At 45.5% G+C, this 21,665-nt stretch overlaps 1 protein-coding gene across 2 annotated transcripts in view; it reads left to right on the forward strand.

The window, feature by feature from the left end:
- The window catches only part of Borcs5 (BLOC-1 related complex subunit 5), an 80,279-nt gene that overhangs the window by 54,607 nt on the left and 4,007 nt on the right, over window positions 1-21,665 (forward strand). Inside the window, exon 4 of one of the 2 annotated variants that reach the window (XM_076568095.1) lies at window positions 159-12,623. The exons of the other annotated variant lie outside the window; for it this stretch is intronic. Within the exon in view, the coding sequence (XP_076424210.1) occupies window positions 159-287 (129 nt within the window). The 3' untranslated portion in view covers window positions 288-12,623. Of the gene's footprint in view, window positions 1-158; window positions 12,624-21,665 lie in introns of those variants that run through there. 2 annotated transcript variants of the gene reach the window in all.

Below are 21,665 nucleotides of genomic sequence, written 5' to 3' on the forward strand. Positions count from 1 at the left end.
TATTTTTTGAAGTAGATAATGATTTATTTTGAAATGTAGGAGCCTTGACATATTCTTTGCTCTTACTTTTCACTCTGTTAGTACATGAAAAGTTCAGTGGCTCTTATTGGCTATATATGATTATGCCTTTTTAACCCTAAATGTTTTTGTGACTATAGATGCAGTATCATTCGTGTGAAATAGCCTATAAACGAAGAACAGGGTACAGCCTGGGCTGCAGATTTGTGGGAGACTGCTTGGTTAGCAAGCATGGGTCCCTGGATTCATCCTCAGACCATGTCAACTGAGATGGTGGATGCGTACATGTGATCCCAGTGCTCAGGAGGTTAAGACAGGATCAGAAGTTCAAGGTCATTCCCAGCTGCATAGCAAGTTGGAAGCAAGCCTTGATATATGAGACCCTATCAGTAAATAAATAAATTTAAAAACATGGTACATATGTGTAGTGTCTAATAACCATAGTAGGTTCTTTGAGCCCTGAAATGATTTATTGACCAGACGGATGACATGGCAAAGTTTTGAGAGCACCGAGGAATAAACAAATATGCATTCCGAAATTTTTTCATATGAAGAGGAGTTCGAGAGCTTTATCTGGGAGAGATTGCTTGGAAGGATGGCACCACTGGGTTTGTTCAACTGGCATGGGCCCATCAACTCTGCGAAGAGAAGATGGGTTGTCTGTCACTACACATTGTTTTCTAATTAGTGATAAAGACAGTTCGTTCTAGGAGATTCTGAAGTAGTCATGTTACAGTATCAAGTTTCAACATTTAGCATTATTTTTCAAGAAAGCTATAAATATATACATTTTTATCTCATGAGTAAATGACTTGGTCAGTCAGACTTACATCACAGTCACAAAATGCCTGGCATAAATTTATCTAGTTTCAGCACATGGCCACGTAGTTCCATGGTTTCTAGGTCATGGTGAGGCACAGCAGCATGGCAGGAAGCATGCAGTGGAGCAGAAGGGTTCAGCTTGTGACGGCTGAGAGGCACATATCAAGGGGCCAAGGATACAACATCCTTCAGTGCATACCCCAGTGACCTGCTTCCTACAGCTAGGCCCTCATCTTCCTGTACATGCCATCAAGCTATCAACCTACCAAGGAGTTAGTCCTGATTATATCAGAGCCCTCATGATCCAGTTACCTCCCAGTGATTGGATCCATATGCTGGACCCCAAGTCTCAAAATCAGAACATTTTGAGGAGGACTTCATGTCCACATCATAGCAGATGCTATTATCTGGCTCTGTTCAGTTTGAGCTTCCTCGCTGCTCAGCATTGATGTAGACACACACACACACACACACACACACACACACACACACACACACACACAGACAGGGTCTCATGCAGTACAGGTTGACACATAGCTTAGGGTAGTAACTAAACCTATGGTCCTCCTGCTTCCACTTTCTAAGTGCTGGGGTCACAGGTGTGCACCACCACCCCCAGTTTATGCAGTGCTGGGAATGGGACTTAGGGCCTGGGGCATGCTAGGCAAGTACTCTACCAGATTCACTATATTCCCAGCCCTGGCCTTTCAAATATTATAGACTTTTCTATTGTGTTATGATCCATATAGCTCTTATCCCCAAACATGAGTATGCATAGGTATCACTTCAATTTGTTCATTTGAATGATGTGTTCTCCCCTCCCGCATTAGGGTGTGGCCCATGAATCATTGTTTTAATAAGCTTGCCAAATGATACTTAGTGCTGCCCTTCATTAGCTAGGATGTGGGAAGCACTGGTATAAAGGGCTTCTTTCCAAAACAAGTCCTAAAAAATTCATCCCATGTAGGTTAAGCTTGCATATTCATCAACACACCTTGGAAACTCAAATCACAGACACTTACAGTTCTGCATACTATTTAAAGTTCTTAGGAGTCTCACAGTAAAGATAACCAGTACATTCCAAACTAATTTCACCTCAAAACACTTGCCTTAAGTAACATCTGTTAATATCCCATAAAAGTAAAGCTTCTTATTAGCATATATTCACTGTACAGAATAATCTCTTTCATTATGACATTTTCATAAACGTGTACCATATAATTTGATCATATTTACCTCTCAGTTACCCTTGTTTGTCCTTCTTCATGCCTCTGCTGACCTTTTCAAGTAGTTTCCTTCTATTTTCTGTTTTAATGCATTTTTCAATAGTATTTTTTATTTATTCTTTAATTTCAGAGATATATACAGTGTATTTTGGATTATACCTATTCCATCTCCCCCTAACTTCTCTCAATGCCCTCAGCATACACATCCCTTCTAACTTCATCCTCTTTTTCTTTTTCTGACCCACTGAGTCATAGTGAGTGCTGCCCATGTATGCATGGGCATCTGCTGGAGCATGAACAACCCCTACCAGAGGCTACACTCCTGAAGAAAAGTGATTTATCCTCTCCCAAGAGCCATCAACTGCCAATATCTCCTCAGCTAGAGATGGGCTTTATATCTCCCCGATTCCATGATGGAATGTTGACTGGCTTGTTCTTGTTTAGGCAACCATAGCTGATGTGAGTTCATGAATGCAAGGGCCCTGGCTCTTAGGATCTTTCTGCCACCTCTTTTGTATTATTCCATGAGCCTTGGAGTAGCAGGAATGATACCAGTGCCCATTTAGAGCCAAGAACTCCACAGTCACTTACTGTCTGCTGGGACTGATCTAGAAGTGTCTTCCCTTCTAGCTGGCTTTTGAAGTGCCAGAAGGTGCTATGTAGGCTGTTGGGGGATGAGAGTGGGGGTCAGTCATCAAGTCTTACCTAGCTGTGATCCCTGTGAGCTATGGTACCAACCAGACAGCAATGATATGTCTATTGGTACAACAGTGACAGGAATGTTACAGGGTAGCCAACCATTTTCTGATTGGAAAATACTGATGCCCAACCTCTTTCTAAGTTAGTTAGACCAAAATCTTAAGAGCATTGGCCAGAGGGAAGGGAAAGCTAGGTGCCAATATTTTTATGAAACAACTCTACGTGATTTTCATATGGAGCCAGAGTTGAGAACCAGTGTTTTGGAGCACTCACATAAATACATTAAACGGAGTTTAAAATTCTATTTGAGAAACTTTGAGATTCAGTTTGAGTAGTCACAGTATAGTGAGCATCTCCAGTGCAAAATCCATAATCTGAAATTCTCTAAAATCTGAAAGGTTCCCACAAGTGTAAAATTCTGTATCTGAATTAATGTGATGATCACATTCAATACACAGGCAGAGGGATGTGGGTGTAGCTCAATGGAAAAGCACTTGCCTAGTATCCCAGCACTCTAAACAGGCAAACAAACACTGCACAGGCATGCTAAAAATACCATATATAGCCATCTCCAAGCTATGTGTGTAAGATACATATGAAGCGTAAGTAAATTTCTTTTTTAGAATTAGGTCCCATCCACAGACTATCTCATTAAGTTTATGTGGCTATTCCCAAATCAAACAGCAATAAAACCTCCTGAAACACTTCTGGCTCCAAGTGTTTCAGAGATGGGATAGTCAATCTCTAGTCACTCAGCATTGTTACAAAACAAGGAACAGTTCTCACAGTGCTGAACAGTACCTCAGCAGCTCTTAGGGCAGAGGGAGTGACAGTTTCAGGATCTCACTGGTGATGTCATGTGTCCTCTGTGTTTCAGTGGGTGAGTGTTAGCAAACCCCTGAAACATGCATCCATCTCTGCTCACTGAAAACCCAAGGGTTGGGATTAGTCACTTCCAGATGAATAAGGCAGAACACATAGTTTTGAGCAAGCACAGACTCTCTGCACTTACTCCAGATGCTTCCTACAGATTTGGTTGGAAGTGTGAAGAGGTGACATAATGCTGTATGTGTTGAAAAGTAGAAACTTAGTAATCCCTAAGAATAAGCAGACATCCATAAAGCTACAGCCCCTATGATCACTTTGTTCACACCAAAAGGAAACTAAGCTGTAACCATTTTTGATTCACATAAAACAATGTCAAATTTAGATAAGCCTTTGGTATGAAAATTGGGTGGTGCTCTTGAATGATAAATTTATGTTTACAAATACATACATGTAAAGGGGGAGAACAAAGAGATGGCTGCCTTCACAGCCTGTGGGGGACTTTTGATTACACTGTGAGTTTGCATTTGTGTTAATTAAATAAAATTAACCTTGGGTCAGGAGGCTGTGTTATCAACTAGTTGACAGAAAGTAATAGCACCTCAGAGGACATCCTGGAGAGATACACAGGAAGTCGTAGAGTGGGGTTTGGAGTGGCGCAGCTTTTTCTGGTTTGGTACAGGTCTTCTGTGGTTGCCAGCAAGGGGAGAGGTTTAGCTAGTTGCTACTCAGCCTCTCTGAGCTGGCAGGTTTTCACCCCAGCCTTTGACTCTCGAGTCTTATTCATAATTAAAATGACAGGGATTTAGTGGATTTAGTTAAAGCTTCATTTAGCACCAGTGACAGGGCCTGCCTGTGGGAGCAGAATTCTTGCCAGGCTAGAATACTAATAGACCAATAACTGTGGAGTTGCAATTGCTGGCTGAGATAGCAGTAGATTAGGGCACAGCCAGTGTGCCAAAATTAAAACATTTGGTGCACCATGTGGGGTACCATTTATGATTGGTATTTTCTTTGGGCCACCAACCAGCTCCCAAATAAAGACTTAGAGACTTAATATTAATTATGAATGCTCAGCTTTAGCTTAGGCTTGTCCCACCAGCTCTTTTAACTTAATTTAACCTGTTTCTATTCATCTACATTTTGCCTTGGGGCTTTTTAACCTTTCTTTCATTCTGTATGTCCTACTTTCCAGCTTCCTCTGTGTCTGTCTGTCTGGCCCATGTCATCTCCCTGTCATCTCTTTTTCTTTTTCACTTAAGCGTAAATATTCCTCTTCCTACTTACTCTCCTTGTCCGGAAGTTCTGCCCATACCTCCTCCCTTGTTATTAGCTCTTCAGCTTTTAATTATACCAATCAGGTGCCTTAGGCAGGTAAGGGAAAACAGCAACACATCTTTACACAGTTAAAGAATGCAACACATCTTTGCAGAGTTAAACAAATGTTCCACAACAACAGTCTTACAGTAGACCTTGACCACTGGTTTACTTATTGGCTGTAAGGTGACCCTCTACCCATCACTCAACCAATATTGCTGAGCAACTATGGCATACCCACTTAGAGGGAGGTCCCTTGGGGATTATAGGGAAATGTGACCTAGTCCCTATTCTCTGAAAGGTTAGTCTGGCTGAGGAAATGAAAATACCAGGACACAAATATAAAAGCTACTTCACTATCAATGAAGTCCTGTCAGCAGAGTGCTGCCAATGGGGAGGGAGCATTCGGGATATCCTGGAGCACCTGGGCCTAAGAGAAGTAGTAGAGAAAACAGGTCTTGTGAGATAAGTGTAGACAGGTGGGAGACATCTTGACAGTCTTAGAGGAAAATTAGCTTTGGGACTTCAGAGACAGTGAAGAAACAGTCATATTTCTGCATTAAGGACCATGGCATATTGGCATTGAGAGGACCTTGGAGATCCCCTGGTCTAATCTCTCATTATTTAGATACATAAATTGAAGTCAGTTAAAGCAGCTTGCCCATAGTCATAAAATAAGATAGTGACTGAAATTAAAATACAAGTGAATAAATATCAGAGGGAATTTTTATGTTTTTAACTGTCTGTGTGTGTGTGTGCGTGTGTGTGTGTGTGTGTGTGTGTGTGTGTGTGTGTGTGTGAGAGAGAGAGAGAGAGAGAGAGAGAGAGAGAGAGAGAGAGAGAGAGAGAGAATATGGAGAGGGAAACTCCACATGAGATACATTTGACAAAATTATAGCTGTCACTTCCACTTCTCTTTTTGGGATTTGCCATGTTGGAAATCTGATGTTTCTATTTGTGAGCCATTGCACATAATGGTTCTGTGAACACCAGAGCCACACAGCAAGGTTCTGACCCTCACACTGTCTCTAACCAGTTGTGTAGCCTCAGACTGCTTTAGACTGGTTTTCTCAATCCTTGAAAGCTTCAGTCTTCTGGTCTGTTCAGAGATGTAAGAACAGCATCTGCCTCAGACAGCTTTGAGGAGGGCTACATGAGTTCCCCGGTACCATGCCTGGAACCGGGCCTGCTGTACAGTCAGTACCGTAGTGTCAGCTGTCATCTTCAGTGTGTGTGGTGGCAGAGAGAGAAAGGCCTGACTTGCCATGAATTCCTCATGTGAAGTTTCTAGTAGTAGGCTAAGTACTGGCCCATTCAGAACCCTGTCCTCAACAACCCATGCGATAAAGACCAGGATAGGGACAAGGCAGATATTTCTGTGAAATGTGGTTTTCCACAAACCCTGAGTGATATCTTTCATGCCAGAAATATGTGATTTTTGGGATTTTTGTAGTTAATTTATCTGTTTGGTCTGATTCTAGTAATGCTTGTGAATAGCAAACTGGTTCACTCCCTAGGAAGCTTGGATCTCCCGGAGATGTGGAAATAGATGGTGGTAAAATAGTGGTCCCTGGCTTCTAAGCAGTGGACACATCCTTCTGGTCACTTTTGGAGGTTTTCTTGGTATCTTGTCATTTCTGTTAAAACTTGAAGGTGACAGACACTTTACATTTTAGGCTACATCTATTTTTGAAATTCAGGTTTACTGAAAGGCAAAAGAGATTGCTTGCCAACTAGTGTGTTTTTCTTTGGGGATAGGGGTTGAACAAAACTATTCCTTCTAGCCAAAGCTGCCACATCTTTGGGCATTCTGCTGGGCCTGCTGCAAAAGACCATCACAGCTGTGCCTGTTGACTGTATTTCCCTTCCCTCATAAAAGGAGGGGGTGGAGAGGGTCATGGGATCCTCACCTGAGTGGCCAGCTGCTACTCTCAACCAGGTGCATGCAAGTCTGCATTAATCGCTCATGGTCTTGAGGGTAGAGTAAAGGATATGAGTGGGGAATGACGAGGGGAGCAGGCTCCATCTGTGCAGCCCTGGGGGGGCCCTTGTCCATGCTGGGTGGTGGACCTTCGAGTGTGGGGGCTTTAAGATGGCCTTTGGTCCTGCCCGTAACGCCCCAGCCCTGCTCTGTAAGGAAGTCTAATAAGCTTGTTGGGTGAACTTTGGTGGAATCATATCCAGATTTGTCCTTAGAACTTTAGGAGGAGGGGTAGATGCTGTTTACAGGGTTTCTGTCTCTCCCAGGGAAGGAATTTTTAGCAACAATGAGGAACTAGGGAGGAGGCAAGTGGCAGAAGACGCAGCTGAGACAATGGAGCTTCTCCTGTCACACTGATCTGGGTCATGATTTGGTCACATTTCTATTTTAGCTGTTGTCCCTGGACACATTTTCATAGCTTCTTACCTAGGATAAAGCTACTAGGCACATTTTGTTGCAGTTAATCTGCTATTATGTTCTTGTTTAAAGACCTTAAGAATAAACTCTGGTCTGATTCTGGTAAGGCCTGTGTTTTTAATTCTTAGGTGCATTGGCATTAATATATCCCATTAGCATAGGATACTGAGACACATTGGAAGGAGTTCTGGTGAAGAAAGAGTTGCAATCCTGCTCAAGCCACATGAATACGTAGATTGGAAACAGACCCTGAAGTTTCGAACTCACTGCACAGATCAAGAAATGTCAGTCCTTAAAGTTTACTGGGGACTTGCCCAAGACTTTTCTATTACTGAATGACTAAAGTGATATCAAAAGATGAATTGGTGTATATGTGTGCACATGTATGTGTGCATGTGTACAGAAGCCGGAGGTCAACCTGAGGTGTTTCCCTTGTTTTTTGAGACAGGGTCTGGATCTCACTGATTAGGCTAGGCTGGTTGGCAAACCCCAGGGGTCTCTCTAGTGTGCAATTACAAGCAAACATCATCACTCCCAGCTTTTTAAAACATGTGGGTTGCGGGTCAGATTCAGGGCCTCATGTTTGCATGGCAAGCTCTTTACTGACTGACGGGTCTTCTGACTGCTACTGCTCCTTTCCACTCTTTCTCCTGTGAGGTAAGCATCCCCACTCCACTATCTAAATCCAAGATACTTCACAATAGGGAACTTTTGGAGCATTGACCTGAAGCAAATAGTATTAGATTTGGGAGCATTTACATTTCAGATTGCTGGTTCAAGGGTGTGCAAATGGTAAAGTCTATGCAAATATTCCAAACTCCAAAAAAGCCCTCCAAAATCTGAAGTACTTTGAGTACAAACATTTCATATAAGGGAAACACATACTTATATTTTCCTTGTTTGGAACCCTTCACTTCACTTTTAGTTACTTTTTTTTTTTCACATAATGGACACTCAGCTGATGTGTGGAGGAATATGTAGGAGCTGCCATTTCTGAGTCTACACCCAGGATATGGGGTGTGTGTGGGTAATGGGAGCCTGCAGGGGTTTCCTTCTGTAATGGAGACCTGGCTGTGGCCATTTGCAATGTGAGCTGACTGCCTGTACTATGTGTCCTTGCAGGATAAAGTAAGAGTGGTTAATAGTACATTGAACCCTTGTCTAAGCTGGCATTATTGTTCGCCCTCTCTGCCTTCAGTTCACAGTCTGAGTAGCATGAACTACTGACCAGGCAACTCTGTCTGCCACTGTACACTGAATCTCTTTCAAACACCATCAGCTGATTCCTGCCCCTGCTTTGAACATGTTCTGGCTTCCATTTCTGCTTTCTTGACCTGAAATTATAAAATGGGTTGAGAGTGCTGGATGGCTGGCTTCTTTTTGTTGAAATATCTAGACAAAGCATTTACGGGAAAGTTCACTTTTTTTTTTTCTGTTTCACACATTACTCTGATATAAATTTCAGGTTGAGACTATGCAGTGTAATTATTGCCCTCCCACCACCACCACATATCCTCTGGGCAGCCTTTCTTTGCAATAAGAAATACAGCCGGTCCCTTGGGCAGCAGGAAACGTAGATGGGAGAGTGGACGCACTCCGGTTCTGGGGTAAGGCCTGCTGTGCAGGGCTTCCTCAGGCCTGGCCCCATGCTCTTTTCCACCATCCTGCCCTGCCAAGACAGGAATCCTGGAAGAGGGCCGAGTTGAATTTATTACTTGCCTGTTGGAAATGCAGGCTTGTGTTTTTTGGCTAGGCGTGAGCACAGCCTGGTTATTTGACTGCTCCTGCTCTGAGACTTAACTCCCTTTCCATTCCGGACACTGATTTTGGAGTATGTATGAGCAGCCCTGCTTACTGCCAGTGTGTCTGCCCCAGATGTGGCCCTGGACAGCTGCTTGTCAGCTCTCCTGGGGCTAGCCACATGTGCCAGGCTCTAGACCTGTCTCCTTCCACCACAGACTGGGCAGTGTTAGAGGCTTTGGGGGTAGCCTCCTCCTGTACGGAACCCCAGAAAATGCCTGCAGTCTATAAACTAGTGGGTGGGTAGTATTATAGACACTTAGTTTATAGAATTGGAACTGGGACTTAGAAAAGATCTTCCCTCTCCTACATGTCTTTATTAAAATAATAAGGAATATTAGCAAATTTGGACATTAGTGCTACAATAGTTTAGATCTTAAATGTCACCCAAAGGCCTGTGTATTAAAAGTTTGCTCCCCATTGGGAGGTGGTGGAGGTACCCAGAAAGCAGATCTCCAGGTTGTTCATGAGTGCCAAACCCTTCAAAGAAATGCCATCCTGTGTAGTGTTAACCTCTTGCTTCATGGCCACAGAGTGAATAGTTGTCCTCTTCTGCAAGTTCCTATATGCCAGCCTTGTTTTGGGAAGCAAAGCATTTCCAGAAAATTCCATGTTCCCTGTCTATCTTACAAGTTACTGTGGCACAAATTTAAAGACTAGTCTAAACATCTAAGCTGGTTCTATGAAGGTTTGTTTTTCATAGTGGTGGGAAGCTGACTCACTGCTGCAGTGCCTACAATAATGCCTGGCTTGTAGGAAACGATGAGTACAGTTCAGTGAACAGCTTCCTAGAGTCTCGGTTACTCCTTCCAACACATTGATAAGCTTTCTCGTTCTGGCAGGGCAAAGAACAGTTTTGAGAGTTGGATTAGAGCTGGGAGGCTAGGCTGCAGCTGGAAACACACCTGGCCTGTGTCATCTTTCAGATGTTACAGGAGTGTAGCTTGTGCTGATGTCCAGAGTAATCTTTCTTGTTAGCAGATGGCTCTCTGTTGAGTTCAGGTTTCAGGTTCCTTACATCTGTGACTTGTGATCTCTACAGCATCTACCTGGCAGAATGTCATGGATTGGCAAAGACTGGGAGGGCCTCATGGGTTGAGCCTACCAGTTTCACATACCTCTGGCTTGAACTCAGTTCCGGGAGCCTGGGAATGGGTGTGTGCTCATGGTTAGACTCAACTTGGATCTGTAGTTGGAGCATCTGTGTCATCTTTGGACTTCCACTCCTACAGTATACATGGTGCAAAGTTGCAGACTCAGTGTCAGGCCATAGTGAACTCCACACGGGGGAGGAAAGTGGATAGCATGAAAGAAGATGAAGGTTAACAATTACAAAATAAGGTAAAGGGGAGCATGCACTGTCAGTGGTCTACAAGTCATAGACGGAGTGACCTGGGTAGGCCTTCCTGGAAGGAAACCTCTGTGGACCTCCTAGCTAATAGAGAGAGCATCAGAAGACCTGGAACTATCTCTACTTGAAAGTCACCAGGCTTGTTGACCAATGTCAGTCAATGCCCAGGAGTCTACTCCTTGCCAGTCTTTTCACCGCTGAACCTTCTGCACGTCCGGAAGTCTCCTTTGTTGCTGGGAGGACACTTGCAGACCAATACCACCCCTTAGAAAAGCATCTCTTCCTACTTCCAGACCTTGAAGATTCCTAAAGGATCTCTTCAGGGGCTGGCCCCAAAGCTTGGGGCAGCAGTGGATTTGCTTCTGCCCATGCTGACAGGCTGCATGCTAATATCATAAGGCTTGGTTGGCATTTTGGTGAGACACCACACTTCCCACTCTGCACATTGGTCAGGAGGGCTGCTTGCTTGTCTCAGGGCAGACTACATCACTGCTGGAAATTGCCCATGTAGGAAGGTGACAGCCGGACTGTAGATCACAGCAAAGACTCTAAAGGAGGTCTGAAAACAAAACTGTGATTTCTGGAATGAAATTCATTTATCTCAAATGCAGCGTGGCACACAGAAAGGAAGCGCAGAGTGGTACTCCAGAGAAGTGAGAACATGGCTTCCATGAGGGCTTCGGCCTGCACCCCAGAGGACCACAGCCCGTGCGCTTCTTTCTCTTCTCTTTTTGCTAAGACTTGGATTCTCTGTAGTCAGATACTCACCTGCCTTCCATCTAACATGTATTGGTCAGAACTGAGGTCTCCAAAATCCACCAAGTTCAGGCTGCTGGCCAGCCTCCACTTCTGTTCTGCTAGAGGAATCCATGCCCTACCTCTCTGCTGCACCTGTTCTCCACCAGGCCGCCAGCCAAGCTGTATAAAACCATCCTAGTTTCCCTGATCAGAAGGAAGCCCTTGTCTCTTCCTTAGTTAATGCCAGGAAAGTGTTTCCTGGATCAATTTCACAGTGATGCTGCATAATTACCTCCACTGAGTAGGGAATGATATGGGCCTCTGAACTTATCAGGCTCTTAGCTCATGAGCAGCCATCCAGTTACTGTATAGAAGCTCCTGACTGCTGGCAAGGGTGGCATACTAAATCCTTAGTCAGTGGCCACCATCCCGTATTGAACATTCACGTTCATTCTGCAGGCGGATGGTAGAGGAGTTTGGTGAGGTACCTCTCTCCACCACACCTGAAGTCTACTCTCTGGGTCACAGGGCAGTGCTCCTACTGTGAGAGCCTTAGTAAGGGATTACAGAGCACTTAGCTAATCCAGTTTGCCACTGTAGAGACGTCAGCATGGGTGGGAAAGTACCAGAGGGTTACTTAACTCAGACTTCTATTTCCTTCCATCCTAGACCTTGGAACAAGGAGTCCTAAAATGACAACTCTGCATGTTTGGGGGTCTTCGTCTGTCTGACTGTCTCCTCCAATTCCCACTCTGGCCTTTGGGGCCCAGGACTTAGCATCAGCCCTCCACCCCCAGGGTCTCAGACTTAGGGCCTCAGCTGAGAACGGCAGTGTGGAGTGAGACTCTCAGACTTGCACCGAGCCCGCAGCTCCTGCCTGTCTTCTGTCCGTCCGATCTTCTCTCTTGCTCCCATACGTTCTTTCTTACTTGCTGCTGTTTGTACCTTTTAAAGCCCAGGCTAGGGGGCATGATCTCCCTGATTTTTAACATGTTTTGTTTGGGGAACTGACTGATTAAGGTGTTGAGATTTCTTTCTTAGCCAGACATAAAACAGAAGGGAGGCCAGTGTAAGGAGAATCTGGGCAAGCCATAAACTAATGATTGGAACCGAGTGACGACGCCATTTGGATTCCCTAGCTGCTGCTGTCTCCTCATTCTCTCAAAGGCGTGAGTAGAACGTGTTCCTCTCCTGAGACACTTGGATAGAGTATTTGACCAAAGGAAATGGGGTCATTTCAAAATGTCCAGTATGCGGTAATCAGTGCCACCCGGCCTGTGGTGTAATTCATGGAAACCTGGGCGACAGTCTGCCCATTGTTTGCCCTTGTGCAACAGGAAGTGGCAGGGCAATGGGGAGCCCAGGAGGAGGTTCACGCACTGCAGAAGGGAGTGGCCGGAGCCTTGCTCAGCCAGCGGCTTTCTAAGGCTCACCTAAGGGCCCGCCTTCTCCTAACATACACAGGGACGTTCGCTCGTTGAGTGTCGTTTGGTCTTTGACCTTATTTAACAATAGATTTTTGTTTCCCTTATAGCTAGAAATGGTGTCCTGAGAAACTTCATTTTAGATCCCAAAGAATTATAACTCAGTTGCAAGGCAGAACAAATTATGGAAAAGAAAATGTGACCAGCAGGCTTAACTGTGCACTGGACTATGCTGTGGTGGCTTTTGAAGTCAGGACATCTGGAGTTGGGTGTTGGCTGCCCATAGCAGCTGAGTGACGTGAGACAAGGGGCCTGCCACTCTTTAAGAGGAAGGGTGGATTGTGACGTCTTGAGGGCTCTCGGCCCTCCTCCGCTTTGTCATGAGGTCCCTGGGGCCTAGCAGGTGGAATGCCTATCTGAATGTGTAGTGTGTAAAGAGATGCTAGCCCTGCGTGTTCACTCAGATTTGCTTTGTAAATAGCCACACTAGCTCTGGGAATGTATTGCTTTTGTTTTTTAAAAAGTAAATGTTGGTGTTTATATTAGAAATCAAGTGTTTTCTTACTTTACTTGAAAATTCATCCATTATGGGTTTTGAAGAGGTATCACAAACCTCACTCAATGTGGTATGGATTTAATTAAAAGAAGCTAACATCTGAATTAATGGTTCTGTAGAAAAAAGGAGTGAACAGAAATGAAGTGGAGGTGTCTGTTGGTGAATCTCTGCTCTACTGATTTAGCTGGGTGCCCTTGGGCACATTTGTCTTCTCAGGAGCCCCAACTTCCCATGTTTAGCAGAAAAATGAGAGTCCCTTGAGGATTGCCATGGGACAAAAGTAAGGTGTCTGGACTGTACAACAGTGTCTGCTGTTTGGCAGGCACTCGGGGGACAGGAGCTGTAACCTGCAGCGTAGCTCATCACAGTTGTTAAAATAAGGAGTGAACCAGTGAGTGCTGTACACTGGCTCTACCTTCCAAGTCAGTCTGTGGGTTACCAAAAGACGACGCAAACCCAACAGTGTGCTTCATTTTCTCTATGTCACGTTAACTGCCATTTGCTGGGATGGGGTTTCGTTGTCTAATTTCCAGAGTAATAGTATACGGATGAGATGAGTGGCTGGAGTTTATTCTGAAAGCTGCCGATGCAGCCTATTCAAAACTCTCCCACTTGGGAAACAGGGTCACTTCAGAATACCAGTATGTGGTCACTGGTGCCATTCAGCCTGTGGTATAATTAATGAAAACATCTATCCATTGTCAATTGTGCAAGAGAGAGTCATCCAGAAAAGACTCTGTGGAGAATGCTGAGTCCTCTGTGGGAATGGAATAGGCCAGAGAACACTTAGGTGACCCCGAAAGGTTCGGGGTTGAGCCTTTTGATTGTCTGAATCCCCACTAGACATCATGATGTGGAAGTGTGACAGGAGTCAAGAGTGATGATGGGCCAGCTTTGAGTGACAACAGGGTTGCCTAGTCTCTGAAGTGGAGACAGCTAATGGATGGAAGCTGGCGGAAGGAACCTAAGCACCCAGGGTGTGGAATGCATACCTTAAAGGTGCCTCCAGTCAGGAGCATAGAGAAGTAGCCTGACTGCCAGAATCTTCTTGCTGTGTCACAGACGTCAGAATGTCATGCTGTACTCCTGAGGAATCCTTGGTTTTTATTGAAAAATAAAAGAATGTGGCCAGTATGAGTCAGTTTCCGAACAAGAAGGAAGGGGCGCTGAGGCTGCTTCAAGTCCTTCATTGTGGATTAAAGTGTGGGGCTGGACATCCAACTTTTCCCTTGGATGGTGGCTCTTGTGACCTTGGGTTTGTAATGCTTTCCCTGCATTGGTCTGCAGTGGTTTGTTTGAGGTCCACTGGACAGTGTTTAGTTTAGGACTGCCAAACAGGTTTCATCATTGTGAACTCTGATCCTTTGCAAGTGACCACCTGGAGTCCAGTGTCAGGACAGGCTCCCCGTCTAAATCAGATTTAAGAACAGCCTCAAGGGATTGCCTGGTGCTATTACAGGTGTGGAAAGAAGTTCAGGTATTGGGTTCGTTTATTTCTTAAGACTCAGATCTGAGTCCCATAGCTCACTCATTTACAGGGTACAGTTCAGTGGTCGTTAGTGTAAGTGAAAGATTCTGTAGCTAACACAGCAACCCCAGAACACTTGCCCTACCCCAGAACAGGACACACATTGTCACTCCCACTCACTGTCCCACCACCTGGCACCTCTTCTACGGTCTTCTCTATAGACTGACCATTTGGGCCCTTACATGTGAAAGGAATACTATGACATGGGACCATGTGTGCCATGTTTTCTTCACTTAGTGTGACACTTGTGAACTTTATCCGAGTCACAGTTTTACATTTCATGACATTATGGCCAAATGATACTCTGCTCTATGGACACACCACATTTTGACTCTCCCTTCCTATACTGAAGGATACTTGGGTTATTTCTGTGTCTGCTACTGCGAAGAATGGTACTGTGAACACTAACATAGGAAGTTAGGCATTTCTGCAGATTTTGGTTTCCTCCTGTATTTTCCTGGGAGTTAAAGGCTGGCTAGTGATAGCTCTCTAGACCATTTGGAATGCCTACTGTTAGAGAAGGGGGACCAGCTTCTCCACACTATTGCTGGCACTTGTGTGGTGGACTAGTTGCCATTTTTATGGCCCAGGGTACTCTTGAGTAGGGAGAAGTGAGAAATATTAGCTAGAAAGAGATACCTAGACGACAAGAGGAAAGAGAAAACACAGGGAAGCCTCGGGAGGGCCTAGATCCTTATCCACCAGCGCAGAACTTTATTCCAAAGGGCTTTTTATAACAATGCTAAGGGGGAGGCGCAAAGGACCTGTCCCTTGCTAGATACAGCCAAGTGTAGCCCCTTCCAAACACCTGGTACTCAGGCCCATGGGCCAATCATCCTCTTATGCAGCCCTGCTGGGTAAAGCCACCAGGAAACCTAGATGGGCTCCAACACACTTGCTGTTGTCTGTCTTTTGAGTTGAGGCCTCCTATTGGATGAGAAGTAGTCTTTCTCTGCTTTGATGTTCCTTCCCTAAATGACTAGAGACATCAGCATCTTCTCATGGGCGGCTGTTTCTGTCTTCTCTGGGGAAATGACTAGGCTGTAATTACACCTCATACTCTGCCTGCAGGGCAGTGCGAATTCCTGTTGCTATGCTAACTGCTTTCAGCTCAGAGTAGATGCACTGAAGAAGGTCAGCGTTAAAGCGGTTTTCTTTGAATGTGGTCGTGTAATTTGGGAATTTAATTTTGAATGCTATGAAGAACAAATCTCCAAACATACTTGCCCATCCAGTGAGCCTTGTTGTAATAATATGACCTTGCAGTTTATATCTCTGACAAGTCACACTTGCATATATCATCTCATTTGCACCTTTTTAAAAGGTTTAAGTGTGTGTGTGTATGCCTGTGAGTAGGTATGCACATGTGAGCATGGGTGCCCTCTGAGGCTAAGGGCATTGGATCCACTTGGATTGGAGTTACAGATGGTTGCGAGCCTGACATTGGGTCTTCTAGAAGATCAGTACACTCTCTCTCTTTTTTTTTTAAAGATACATTTATTTATTATATATACAGTACTCTGTTTGCATGTATCCCTGCAGGCCAAAAGAGGGCACCAGATCTCATTACAGATGGTTGTGAGCCACCATGTGGGTGCTGGGAATTGAACTTGGGACCTCTGGAAGAACAGCCGGTGTTCTTAACCTCTGAGCCACCTCTCCAGCTGTCTCTCCAGCCCTCATTTATACTCTTAACATCACTCCTGTGAGATAGAAGAGAGGAGTGCTGCTCTCTTCGTTTTAGAAAGGAAAAGCCAAGACTCATTTCTGAAAGCCATGTAAGTAGCACAGTTTACACCAGTGACTTCTGATTTCTGTTTCTTGTGGCAATAAATTAACAGACCACGAGCTTCTACTGACCTGGATGCTAAGAATGTCAGAGAGCACCTGAGGCCTATGGGAGGGGTCCCCCACTTTGTCAGAGCGGCCTGCCTGATGTTCCCACCAATGCTTTTGAGAAGTGTCTTGACCTTCAATTTTCTGTTGCCTTTAACTATAAAAACTTCATGAGATGATCACCACAGTAGAGCGCTGTTTTTAGGGTAACCTGAATCTGTTCTCAGGCCACAGGCACTCGTATTTGGCTCCAGAATAAACTCTAAGGTAAAAGCCGTTTTGTGTTGACAGTGCCTATCGCCAAATAGGCAAAGCTGGTCATGGCCAGGTCCCAATAGACCGTTAATGACCTCAGAATTCACCAAGTGAGTGAGTGTCATTTTCCCACTTAGCTCTTCAGGAAAAGAGCAGAATCACGTGTCCCTGCATGTTCTTGCATTATCCATTCAGAGAGGGAACAAGGCTGCGATAGAGGAGGAACTGGAAACATGACAGGCAGCTGCTGGTCCCCCACGGCCTGTTGCTCCCTAAAGCTGTGTTCCTAATGCGTTCTTCTTGGGAAAGAGGATTTTTTTTAGAAGAGTATTCTTATACATTAAGTCCTTATTATCGTTTTAAGATTTATTAACTTATTTATTTACTGTGCATGCAGTATCCTGCCAGAGTGTATGCCTGTAGGCCAGAAGACGGCACCAGATCTCATTATAGATGGTTGTGAGTCACCATGTGGTTGCTGGGAATTGAACTCAGGACCTTCAGGAGAGTAGCAGTGCTCTTAACCTCTGAGCTGTCTCTCCAGCCCTGGGAAATAGGATTGATGTGCAGAGAAGGTGAGCTATCTATTGGGATCAAGTCACAATTGACCTTGAGGCTGAAGTTAACAGAGATGTCACAGTAAAAGCTGAACGTTACTTTTTAAAACATTACTTTTAAAGAATGAGAAAAACAGACAATTTTATATATTTTCTTATTTAAGCCCATAAACAGTTTTTGTTTTGAGATAAGGTCTTGCTATCTTGCCCAAGCTAGCCTCAGTCTCCTGAGCTTGGCCAGTTTTCCTGTCTTTTCAGTGCTGAGAGTACAGATGTATAATGCAGTATTCAGCTCACCTTTCCTTTCCACCTAAGTGTTGGAGAAAAATTAAAAACTTGCTTTTGTTTTGGGTGTCACTATGTCACTGGCTGGCCTTGAACTCAGACACCTGCTGCCTCTGCCTCTCTAGTGCTGGGATTAAAGGTGTGTTCCCCCATGCCTGGCATGTTTTCAGAATGTCTTACAAAGGGCTTGGGATGTGGCTCTGTTTGCATAGCATGTAGGAGGCCCTGTGTCTACTCCCTAGCACTGAGAAGATATTTCTAAAAACACCTGGACTCGTGTGTTCTTACATCCTAGTTGTATTGCTGTCCTGTTGGGTCTGACCAAGTAGTTGTAAGAGTCACTTATATTCATAGCTGAAAACAGCAACTGGAAAGACTTGGGGCCAGGGCCAGAGCATGTGCCCAGCCTGGGTCATGGGTCCCATCCCTGCTACTCCAAACAGATAACAAAGAAAGGACAGGAAGGACTTGTGGATAACGAGAACTCGGCTTCTTTGGTGGTGTGAGAGAATTTAGCTCTGTTGGGAAACTTGGAGGGGACCAAGTTGTAAGATTTCATAGGTCAGAAGTTCATGACAAAGATGAAGTCTTGGGAGACACACAGTGGGAAACTGTAGTGTGATTGGGCACGGCCTGAGGATGGCTCTGGCCTTGGAGATGAGACACAGCACCTCCACCTTTGCGACAAGGATACTTGTGTGTCTCTGTACCCTTCAGCTGCACACCACGTTTTCCATTAGCAATGCTTTCCAGTCTAGATTTCTAGACTGCGTTCCTGTTTCAGTTCACAGGATCAATTACCTAGCTTGTTTTCTGCCTCTTCTAGACAGTGCCTACATTCTATCAGCACTCTGGGGCAGGACTCTGCTATCTCCAGTGGAGGGATGAGGAAGCTGAGGCTCAAGCTGTTAAGTAACCGAAGCCTCCAAAGGTGATCGGCCATATGTGAGACCAGGCTTTAGACCCAGGTCTGGCTGATCCTCAGCCTTCACACGTGCTGTGTATCTGCCTGTCCCACTGGAATGGCTCTTTGGCCTCCTGCTTATTGTATTGTTCCTGTGGTAGCCCTCTCTCCTCCTTCCATGCTCTGAGGGCCTGGACTGGAACTTGGAAAAGCCTTCTTGTGTCTGCATAGGCCATCTGCTTCTTTCCTGAATATGCCCACCCCATGCTCCATCGGCTCTTCGTGTCCTAGGTTCCCTAGTTCCTCTGAAGGGATGGAGCCTATTCCAGGCAATCCTTAGGTCTTCCCTCCAGGTCAGTGGCCCATTTCCAGTGTCTTCATTGTTCCCTGCTGCTTACACACACACACACACACACACACACACACACACACACACACACACACACAGCAGAGTCATTTGATGTTTAACAAAACAGAGATACACTCCTTAGGGATTTATTTTATGATCATGTAAAAACCTAGCTCTCACCTCAGAAAATAAGATAGTTTATTCAGAAGCCCAAAATTCGTGACTGGTCTGGGAACACTAATTCGGGTTACCCTGAATGCCGTATTTCAGTTTGGTAAGAGCTTTGTGAAGGTTTTGTAGTGGTAGGACAAAGAAAATCATCTAGATTCTGCAATGTGAGAAAACATGCAGCATCTAAGCCAGGCTTATTCTGCTTACGATGACAGTCTCCTGTTCTATCCGTTTTCCCTGCAGATGACATAATTCTATTCTCCTTTTATTCCTTCTTAGAGCTGAACAGACTCTAGTGTGTATGTCCTGCATTCCACCATTCATCTCTTGATGGATGTCTAGACTGACTATTCTTTTTTAATGTGTGTTCTTGGTGCTGTAGACATAAGGGTTTATTTCTGGGCTGTGTTCTGTCCATTGGTCAGTGTGTCTATTTTGACTTCTGTAGTTTCACAGTGTGTCTTGGAGTCAGGTATTGTAACACCTCCAGCTTTTTCCTTTCCTCCAGGGCCACTCTGCTCAGGCTCCACTGTGGCTCATCCAAGTTTCGGGAGCACCTTTCATGTGTCTGTGCGGAATGGCCCTGGTGTCCTGATAGAACTTGATGGATTTTTTTCTTAATACTAATTGTTTTTCTGGATGTACACCTCTCAGTGGTGAGATCCTGAGGGTAACTGAACAGTGAGATCCAAAGGGGGCAGCACCTCTTTCTTATTCTGGTGTCACCCCCCCCCACAATGGCAGAGGCTTATGCAGAAATTAGAGACTGCTTCTCCCTGGCCTGGCACAGTGGCTCTTACCCACAAAAGACCCATGCTCGGGCTTCTAGTAGTTTACCTCCCTGCCAAGCTATGGGCATGACGTCCATGTTCTCCTTCAGCTGCAGCAGAAGGGATGGAGGACGAGGCAGCGGTGAGCTGCTCACTGCAGTTGGCGACTGACACACCCACCAGAACAGACCAGAACACAGGCATGTGACCACAGCAGGAAGGGTTTAAAACACGGTTGTGGAGCATGAACAGTCGTTCGCTGTTTATTGGAAAATTAAATTGTTTGTTTAAAGAGTTGGGCTTTCTTCTAGAAGTTCCTGTAACCTAGTTACGTGCAACTTTTCTCTTTCCGGGCCTGCTTGTGTTTCCTGGAACAGTAAAGTCGCGTTAACAGAGAGTGAAAAAGTCAGGTTAATGTGCACAGTAAATGGTGGGGGTGGACGGAGTTGGGATTTGAATGTCCCTGTCCTGAGAGTCACAGTCTCTGGAATGGTACCTACATTGTTCACCCACAGAAGTGCCATCTCCACTAGGCGGTATCTACATGCCCAGCTGGGTATGGGGCCTGCAGGGAAGCGTGTGCATCTTAACAAGCACTTCACAAGACGGTTGTAAAACCGCTGAACTGCATGCATGTCACGGTCCATGAGTTGATTGCCAAGTACTTTAGCCATGGCCCACAGGAGCCTGGGAGGTCCATTCAGGTAAACTCTGACTTTGTGTGTCTGTCCCTGTGGTTGGGTGGATGGAGAGCAGGGGAATCTCCCAGCAAGGTAGGACGTCACGACTGGAGATGGTTCCGGAGTGTGAGCAGTTGAGCGAGCTGCGCTGGCCACACCCTTCCACTCCCCTGCCCTCCCAAGAGATTTATTTGGGGGCATCTTGGCAGACCCAGGGGCCAGCCCACAGGAGCACTGAGCGACTGGCAAACTGCTTCCTAAGAGCTAAGTCGTTCATGGGCAGGTCCTCGGAAGGTATCACTTTCACTCTGAGTTCCCATTCAGGTGGATTTGGGGTTTTGTTCTGCCCCTCCGACCAGCTCTCCTTTTTCTCCTGAGTATTTGAAGACCAGCAGGAAAAGTACTAATACTGTTTGCCCTCCACCCCCGCCCATTTCACTGTGTAAAAATAGAAGGATTGGCTTTCTTCAGGCCTGGCTTTGATCTCCCATCTTTGTCAAGACCTTTTTCGAAGGTTCTCCGAGGTACGACATTCTGGGCTCCGTGCTGGAGCCGGGAAGAGAGTGAGTGGGCAGGGGGAATGGTGTTGTATTTACAAGTATGGGGTGAGAGGAGGGTCTGCAAGGTGTAAGCGTCTGGTAAGGAAAGGGGGCATATGTATAATGGGGTCCTTGCAGAGGGGTACAGGCATGCAGAACACAGGAGGCCCCCCATCTTCTCCAGTGACAGATCTGCGGAGCTGAGAAAGGGGCATTCCAGGCAGTGTTCAGGGTCTGATGTCCTGTCCTCCACATGGGCGGGAAGTGCTGCTGGCACTTTGTGTCCTGGCATAGGAGCTGTGCCCTCCCCTGGAGTTTCCCCCGAATGATCACAGCTTCACCAAAGCCACTCTGGGAGGAGGGGGATGAAGACCGGGTTTTGAAAGATCTCGGTACCATGAGTCCTGTGCTAGATATCTGTGTGCCATTCTGTCTTTCCCGAAACTGTGGATCACAGTCGTGTGTGTCCTTTAATGACAGACAGATGGTATGAAAACTGGTAGGTGATTTCCTCCTGACATGTGAGGTGCGAGCATGCACAGCTGTATGGTAGAGGCACTGCCAGTCAGGCTGTGGGACGGTCAGTGCCTGGTAGTCCTCGGCTGCAGCCTGAACAT

This window comes from Peromyscus maniculatus, chromosome 3 (genome assembly GCF_049852395.1).
Source record: "Peromyscus maniculatus bairdii isolate BWxNUB_F1_BW_parent chromosome 3, HU_Pman_BW_mat_3.1, whole genome shotgun sequence".
Lineage (NCBI taxonomy): Eukaryota > Metazoa > Chordata > Mammalia > Rodentia > Cricetidae > Peromyscus > Peromyscus maniculatus.